The sequence below is a fragment of the Octopus bimaculoides genome, chromosome 1, assembly GCF_046866305.1.
Source record: "Octopus bimaculoides isolate indiv1 chromosome 1, ASM4686630v1, whole genome shotgun sequence".
NCBI lineage: Eukaryota > Metazoa > Mollusca > Cephalopoda > Octopoda > Octopodidae > Octopus > Octopus bimaculoides.
The window spans coordinates 56427171-56436919 of NC_142928.1; the positions used below are offsets into that span (position 1 = coordinate 56427171).

The 9749-nt window shown below is 28.2% G+C and overlaps 1 protein-coding gene across 1 annotated transcript in view; it reads left to right on the forward strand.

Annotated features, from left to right (window-relative positions):
* LOC106880993 (beta-1-syntrophin) overlaps nt 1–4723 on the forward strand; it is a 42026-nt gene extending 37303 nt beyond the window's left edge. Inside the window, exons 5-6 of the mRNA XM_014931176.3 lie at nt 701–882; nt 2471–4723. Coding sequence (XP_014786662.1) covers nt 701–882; nt 2471–2563 — 275 coding nt within the window. The 3' untranslated portion in view covers nt 2564–4723. The remainder of the gene's footprint in view (nt 1–700; nt 883–2470) is intronic.
* Nucleotides 4724–9749: the final 5026 nt, after the last annotated feature.

Sequence of the window (9749 nt, forward strand, 5' to 3'; positions counted from 1 at the left end):
TACAGAATGTTACTTGGGATAGAATGGCATATGTTTTTCCTGCTAAGTGTAAGCATTAATTAGCTATGAATAACTTTTTCAAGAACTGTCTAACCCACATCACATGAAGAAAAACTGAACATAAAACAAAAAAGCAAGAGAGATATACATATTTCTTCTAATCATTTGAACTAAATAGTATCATAAACAAACTCATTCTTATGTTTTGATGACTTGTATTTGTTAGGTGCCTAACTAAATCTCACACTAATTCTTTCCTAAAATTAATCAATCTCAATATTCTTAAGGATTATAATTTTAATTATGAATCTATAAGAATTATGTAAAATCTTGAAAATACTTGACTCTTCATAAATTAAAGTAGACTGTTGCTATTTTTCTTTTTAGTATTGATTCCAACTATTTTGCTCTTAGTGTTTTCCTCTATATTCATAAGATGCTCTTGGATCTAAAAACCATATTCTTTTGACATTAGTCACTGTGAATATCTAATAAATCATGTTTTACAACTTGGGAATTTTGTTCACATATGCTAACATTTTAGTAGGTCCTTTGTAAATCAAATTTTCCAGTTAATAAAATAAAAATGGTTATTCATTTCTCTTTAATTTTTCTATCTCTTAGACTGAAGCTATAGCATTATGTGCATCATTATTCCTTGGTAGTTATCAATTATCAAAAATTTCTTATTTTATTTCAGCTGCTACTTGGAGCAGGCAAGAAACTAAGCTGCTGATTCATTATGAAAATGGTTTGACACTATTAAAAGATGATGAATTGTCTCAAAATCATATATTTTGGCAATATCCATTTGAGAAACTTCGGATGACTGCTGATGATGGACACCGCCTGTTATGGTTAGATTTTGGTGAAGGAGAGCATGTATGTGGAACTTATGTTTTGTAATTTTCTATTCTTTTAGTGTACTGAAAAGGTATTTTATGAAATTTAATTTCAAAAGGATGAATTATCTTTTAAATAGTTTCAGTAGTCTTTAATTAAAAATCTAGTAAGTTTGATTTTTAATTGTTTATCCTAATATGTTAAAGATGTTCAGCCTGTTTGCTTTTTATGGTTGATTTGTTAACTTTGGAGGAGTTCAAGCTATGAAACCAACTTCTCAGCACTTAAAATGACATTATTTCTGTCATCATTTAGATTTTAAATATTTAAAGATTGGTTACTTTATGTTGTTTCAGTTACGTGGATAAAGTAAACTGAAAAGCTATGGAAAGATTAAGCCATTCTTGGTGTCTTGGATTCAATGAGTCTTTATGTCTTTGTTTTAAGATTGACAACTTGAAAAATATATTTCTGTTCCCCAAATGAGTAAAAGACATTTTTACATTCTCTGTTCAGAAAAGATGACAATTCAGTGCTGAATGGTTAACTCATCATTTTTTATTTAAATAGTTTTCATATTAATTTTGTAGCTTATGATATTAAACAGAGCAACAATCCTTAAATGGCAAAATTCTTCTGCCATTGCTTTTATAATTCAATAAATGCCAGTATTGTGTGTTACTACTAGCAATGTCTGTTTGCCATAAAAATGATCAGGTTTATAATAGTAGCTCATAATAGACTTGGAACATTGCTAGGTAAAGAATAAACTTGTAAAAATCTAAAATTGTTACAGACTAAGATATATGTACTAGCATTGAACAAAAGTTATTAAACAATCTTTTAGCTGCTATCACTTATATTAATGGATACTCATTGCATAACAGTAAACGCTTATTTTATAATAAAACCGTTGGATAGAAACATTACACTTCTGGTCTGTTGAGCATCAACTTTATGATCTTTGTTACAGAACTTATATAAAGAGCTATGAAGTATGAAGAAAATTTGTAAGAAAGGTTGATTGCTCTGATATTCTTCTTATCACTGCATACTTTCCATAACGTTTATCTTTGAGATCATCCTGAGTGATCTGAGTTTCTTACTGTGACACCCTTAGTAGTCTCAAGTGTTTCAATAACAGCTACATTGCAGGCCATGTATTTTGTCTTCTTTGGCATTTATGTGTTGTCCAATTTTGTGTGCTCAGTTTCTACACTTGACGGAAGGGCTTGAAAATCTGATTTCATTTGAAAGCAAAGTGTTGTCATCAGCAAAGTCTAAATCTGTCACCAAACTGTTATGAGGATATTTATGAATGATGTGAATTGGTGAATTATATTAGTGAAAGAGTGTTCAGACATGCTAATGAATAGGACAATGATAACATAGAGTCAAGTAGTTATCAAATGCAATGTGCTAGAAAGTGATGTAAAAAAGGTATACTGTTATCCAATTTATACAGGATTGTAAAACAGACTGAACAGATGATTCAATGCTTATGATAATTTATGGTGTAAATTTTACAAGAAGTAATATTTATTTTTACATTTATTTCTGATTTGTATAAATGTTATATTGTTTTTTTTAAAATTTAATTTAATATATATTTTACTTTGTTTTCCAGGAGCTTGACCTGCGTACTTGTCCTAAACCTATTGTGTTTGTTCTTCACACTTTCCTCTCTGCCAAAGTTAGTCGTCTAGGTTTGCTAGCATAGAACTGCTGCTACTAACTTGGAAATAAGAGCTGTTTTATCGATCCCTTCGATAATTTTGAGAATTGCTCTTATTATTGAACACTTCACTAGATGAATTCTGTGGTTATCAATTCCATCATCAAGCTGACATTAATTTATTTACTCTGCAAATGAAAATTAGTGATGATGGAATTTTCAGAATTTTATCTTTTTTTTAAAATTTGGCTGAATTTAACTACAATTTGTAGATTGTCAAATAAGGTTACTGTGTCAATCCTGATGACAATCGTTTGCTTTAAGATGAGAAAGAAAAACTGCTAAAATCAAAATAGTTGAATTGAGTAAATCTCAGATGCTGCCATCCTGTTCATGTTATCACCATCAACTTCATTAATTGTAACATTAATATCCAAGACTTTTGCAAGAATTTAATTCATAATGATTTGCATATTACTTACTCAGTATATACAGGGGAAATGTTATTCTTTGTATAGATGTGTTTGTTGCTGAGAAACTGATCTGAAATTTTGTTTTTGTTGATAGAACTAATTTTTCTCCTGTAACTATTTGAACTTCAGTTTCTGGTATTTAGGTGAATATAATTCATAATCCTTTCTCATTTTGTTTTGGTATTTTCTTTAGATTCTCACTCTATTTGCCTCCTTTTTATTTTCACTTAATTGAAATTAACGGATATGTTGAACATTATTACATTTCATTTATTTCTAAAAGTTTACTAAAGAAGTTATGCTAATATATATATATAATTATACACACACACTTTGGTTTGTACACTCATTAGGATCCTGTGATTAAGGAATAAATATGCCTAAATGTTTTTACAAATGTTTATAAGTCCTATAATTTGGAGGCCTGTCAAATTTGACTTTTATGAAGTTAACCACTACAATACTCAGAAAAAAGTAATAAATATAGGGATGCTTATTTAATGGAAATAATCATTGTCATCACATTGCAATTCTTGAATTGTGAGCCTGTTTCCAGAACATTTGGTATATTTATCGTTCCTCTCAGTTAAAAATTCTGGTATAGAGTAACAATATTCTTTTTTGATGGTCAAACATACTTTTTACTATGTTTTTGATCTCAAAAGAACCTACTGATTTTGCTGATTATTAATCTCAAGCTGCTTAAAGTTGGTTTTAATTTACTCTTTAATTTATGTTAACGATTTTTTTAATATAAGTTCGTTTTGAATAATTAAGAAACAAATCCCACCCCAATTACGAGTGAGAACTCCTTTTCTAGCCTTGTTCAATATCAATTATATTTAAATTAGGTGTGATGGAAAAATAGTTGTTGCAAGGCACATGGGAAAGTTAGTGCTTTGCAGTTACCTCCCTTCCTATTCCCTTATATTTTCACAGTGAACATGCGTTTTCAAAATGTGATTTATTTTCTTATCATTAACATATTGAACAAACCACTTAATCATTTTGTATTTTTAACAATTTTCTAAAAGTGTTTCTTTTTTTTTTAATTCTCTGTCTCCCTGATACTGTTTCCACTGTGTAGCCAGTAGCCACTAAAATACTATTTCTAACTGCTCTGAATGTATATTTGAAATCGCACTCTGTTGTTGTCATCACAAAAGGTAACAAAAGATACCTTGTTGAATATTTGTTAAAAAGTTATAATTATAAATATAAACAAACATTCTACTGTGAGATTTGTGATTGCCTTTGTCTGAAAGTGTTACTGATTTATTAATTCTCTTAACAGTTTTGCTTCAATACTAAGTTTAAAATTAGTGATTATGATTTAAATTAATGGTATTATTTAAGAAAGCATTTTGTCATGTTTGACCTAAGGAATTATAAGAAGTTTGTTTCATTCAACTATTTGAAGGTACATTAAGAAGAAAGTTGATTTACATGATAATTGTATTGCTAGAATATAATGTTAGATATTTCATATCAAAATGGTCGGGTTTCCATTTGATCCATATTTTTCTTGTGGCCTTGGGAAAGTTTTCTTAAACTTGGAAAAACATGATAATCTTTTTTTATTATAAAATTTCATTCACTTTACTACTGTAATGGTCATTGTTTAAATTTTTAGCTCATTTTTTTCTTCTCTAACTGCCATTCACTGACAAAGATGTTAAATTTTATAGGTGTATTTCTGTTACCTTCGATCATATCGAGAAAAAAAAATAAAGTATGATGTAGACCAAATTCATTCTTTGCCTATTGTGTCTTTGTGAAGACCGTATGGCTACTTTATGACCTCTTTAGGGCAATTATAATGTTTGTTTTTCTTAACATTTCTAAGATTTTTCAAAACAGTACTTGCACAATAATTAACTATCAAATATACAAATACACTGAATAACTATAATGTGAGTGTGTATGTGGATGTGTGTATGTACGTATGTGTGTATATATACATATATATATATATATATATATATATATATATATATATATATATATATATATATATATACACATATATATGTATATAAAATGAAGTATAATTTTTATTTATTTACAAAATTCACTTTACATTTTGCTTTTTTTTTTTTTATCTTGGCTACCTACTAAATTACCTGACTATAGCTGCTTAATTTATTCATCATAACCAGTGTTCCCGTTTTGTATTAACCTACTGGCTTTGTTATGTTACAAATAATATTTGCTCCCTGTGCATTCTGCTATTGCTTTATTTTATTTTGCTTTAAATTTTTTGAAAAATAATACAAATTTAAAATCACAAAAAGAAAAAGAAGAGAAATTATTTAAGAGATTTCCTAAAATTTTAAAACTATATATATAAAAGGAAAGAAAATTTTTTTCAAATTTTCAAAATGGATGATTTTGTTAAAAATCACATTCTGTTTCAAGTATTGAAGTAAAATCCTATGAAATACAAATACATTTTCTTTTGCTGTTTTTCTTTTTTTTGGTGCTTTATATTATTATTATGATTTAGAAATATTATTTTAAATTTTGTTCTTTAAAATTACTTCCTAATATACTTTCCAGATTAAATATATGGATATTGCTGTTAAAATGTGGAATATTTATATGTTTAAAGTTTAAACACAAATTATGTCATAAAACAGTTGTTCTCTTTCCATTTACATTTTTACAAAATAGGATTGTAACATAATCTAACACTCTTCTACAATCTTGGATGAGTAGAGAATCATTGCTCCCTTTATTTTCCATGCTAACCTAAATGTGTCTTTGGATTTGTAATACTATTTTATGATATTTTAATCTGAAAATGTTTTTGTGGATACAGAAGAGATGCTGTAAAGTATTGTATCTTAACATGTTGAACCGAAAATGTCTCTTTATATCAAAATGGCGCTGTGTAATATTGTTTTATAATATGTTGGCCTAAAAAATATGAAAAAAGGTGCTGTGTAATATTGTTTTTCTTCTTGTTATTGTTTAATTTTACATCTGATAAAACTTGAAGTATTTTAAAAAGGCTGATATAGAGGGAAAAATAATGAAAACTTATATCAATGGTGTTGTGAGATGAAATTTATTGTGTTGTGAAATTAACTGCAAATTTGATCCTTTGTCATGAAAATAAAAATAAAAGAAAAATTGCTTTATTAGAAACCTCTTAAATTTCAGTTCAGCATTTATTTTTTGGATATTAGATATACAAAATTAAATAAGGAAAATGGGATCTTTTAAGGAAGATTTTCTGTTCTAATTTCTTAGTTTTGTTTATAATTTTAGCTGCTTGAAAGTGTTCAGTTTAGAATATTCTTTCTCTCATCACTTGCTATCTAACTGCCATCTCGTTTCTTCTTTAAGGTTGTCATGTGATTAAAACTTAAACATTTTTTCATTAATTTTGAAATTTCCCAAATTGCAGAATATTTTAGGCTCAGTTGAATTTTTCTACTAAAATCTTTGTGCAATTTAGTATATATATATATATATATATATATATATATATATATATATATATATATATGAGAAGTGAATAGATCCTGAATTTCATGAAAAATAAAATTACTAAACTTACTTTGTGTTTTTGCTGATAGCTAGCAATTTCAATTCTTTTGAGTGAAATGCTAATATTAACTGAGCTGTTTGGTCGCTCAAAAGGGGAGCAAAGTTATTTTGTATAAGTGTTATTGCATGATTTTTAGTTACTCTGTCTCACAGTAACTGAAGTATTGCTACTTTGACAAGAGATACTTAAAACCAATTTTGTTGATAGTTCAACTACTAGAAATAGTTTGCCTAAAATTTCAAAGTTATCAAATTCATCAAATATTTTGTGTCTTATAAATGTAAACAAGCTCCAACATTTTAGGATGTGTTATTCTAAAAGAGGAAAAAGAGCTTCCATCATATTATTTGCTGTAAAATATATTCTTTGTAGTCCTCTCTCTATTGCTTTGCTAAACTGCTTCATGTTTGTAAAATCTTTGTATGACTTTATCTGCAAACTGTATTTATTGAAAATTGGATTTTTAATGTTTCACTCAAAGCTGCTGCAGACATGGATTGTATTGATCAAGAAAACAGTGGCAATCTTTGTGAAGAAACTGGCTCTTGTCAGTAGTACATGATTGACATTATAGAGAATTATGCACTTTGGCTCTGATGGATAACATTCTATGCTTCACTTACAACAACCTATATGTATTTGTCATTGGTTTCCATAACCATATATATGTCTACAGATGAATTTACTACAAAACATTGTCTTTATTGGCTTCTAACAGCCAACTAAGAATTGAATTACATTTTGGCGGATTCTTTAGTGTGGTGACATGTTTCTTAGAAAACTGTCCATGATTTAATTTCACTTTCTTCTTAAAGTGGCTTACAACACTAATGTCCTTGGAAAAATCACAAGCATCACAACCTCCTTTTTTTGTCACACACACAAAAAAAAAAAAAAATTATATTTCATATCCAAGAAAAAAAAAAAAAGAAAGAAAAATAAACTGTCCATATTTTAAACCTAATAATTTATAAGTTTTATTGTAACATAAATTGAATTTTCGTTTTGCTACTTCATTGAAAAACATTCATGATGTAGCATCATGTGTAAATTAATTGAAAATTAATATTTTTTCCCACTACTCCACCTCAGGATATTATTTACTAAAAGATATAAATATCAAAGGTTATACAGATAATTTAATTTACAAGAAGTTTGCTTTATGACATTATATTATATTTAGGTTATTTAGATATTAGGTTATCTAAATGTTAAGTAAAGACCTCATTGCAGTTACACTCTAATGATAAAGTAGCAGAAAAATAAACCACCAGGATTCACTGCAGGTCATAGCCATGTGTGTGTGTGTGTGTGTGTGTGTGTACACACACTCAAACATACCAGACTATGATCTGTGACAAATTATGGTGATGGTAAATTTGGTTAATTTATTATGTTACTTTACTGTTTAAGTTTAATTGCAATATGTTTGTTTGTGCATGTAAACATACACAATGATGTTTGGATGTACAATCAAGAGAAAAAGTATTTAATACATCTAGTAGAATGTATGAAATTCTTGGAAGCTTAGGTAACAAAGTGTAAGCTGAAGTTTTGAGAGAATATGTGTATGTTTGCACATATGTGTGTTTGCACATATCCACATATACATACATAAACATACACATGCACACACTGACACACTGTTTCTTGATATTCCAGGTTGTGATTTTGTGGGATGGAAAATATATTTAGTGAATGATCTATTACATTGCGAATATCACTGTTATGTAGGTAGTAGATAGTGAGAACAAGGTTTAAAATGTCTCTGGTTATCAGGTTTCAAGTATACTTAAACACCAGAAATAGATCAGCAACTGATATATATTTTGTAAGGTAGAAGTATTATTCAAAATAACTTGTATTGCTTATTCTAGTTTTAGGATATAATTTCATGTCAAGTTTGTTTCATACCAATCATTTCAAACTAACCTGATTTTTGATGCCATTTCTATGATCGATGATCACCAAGATGAATCCAATCAAATGATTTCTTCATTATAATTCAAACAGTAAATAAGATTTTAGTTTATTATCTAATTAACTGTTGTGCATTTTTCTGTGATAAAAATTTATTAAATCTGTGGAAAGAATTTTTAAAAGTGAAGATTACTCTTAACATAATTTTAATTCAAAATTTTTATAAGCTTATTTAAAATCCTACTTTCATTTAGTGGTTTTTTTTTTTTTTGAATTTCCATATTCCCATAATTCAATTCAAATCAAGTAAATGTATAGGGATTCTACTTACAGTACAAATTCTAAAAACTGAAATAAAATATATCTATGCCTTGTTAGAGTGCATTCTTGCATTATCTGTCCATCCTGTTTCATCTTATTTTGTTCTTTCATAACACTAGTCTACAAAATGAAAGTCATTAAAAATCATCTTAATTCTGATTGGTTATTTTATATTCTGCTTCATGAGCACAATACAGAAAATGACAAAGGAACAAAGTAAAAAACATTTAGAACATCACCATCAAGTCATATTTCAAAAATATACAAAAACCCTCTCAACTTTAATGTAATATACATAAAGGGAAATACACTTGTATAACTTCTCTAGGTTTCATAACTTCTTATCTTTTTTTCTGTTTTTAGCTCCAAAATCTCATTTGGTAGCTTGGTGTCCACATTAGTGTGTCCCTTTGAATTAACTAGTTGTAGCCCACAATTAAATTGACATCCTAATGTTCTTGGTACCTTTTTTCCAAGTCCTCGATATTCTAGTGGAAACTTTCTTTCTGTTCTTTACTGATAGCTTCAAAATGTTTTGGTAAAGATTCCAAATGTGAATCCAAAAAGTGAACTTTCAGGCTTGTGTAATTATCCAACTCTTTGAACTTCAAGTTTTCACAATTTCTTTGTAATTTGGATTTTGATCCTCCTATTCTAAGTTGATCAGCTCACCATCAAATTCTCATCAGAAATCAGTTTTCAATTAGGAGGTGTAGTAAATAAACCTTTCACATTAGGTTGGCACAAATACATAAATCAGTCTCCATCTTTTAATAGGGTTTTAACAGGTAAAGCTGCTTTATTAATCAAAGCTTAATATCAAGTGGTGGCAGCAGTACTTTACCTCAATTCTCTAAGCTAAGTCTGATGATGTTTTTGACACCAAACTCTAGATACTTTTTATTTGGTCATTCCTTCAGGACTCAATGTAAATCCTTGACTTGGTTGTCCCACTCACAGA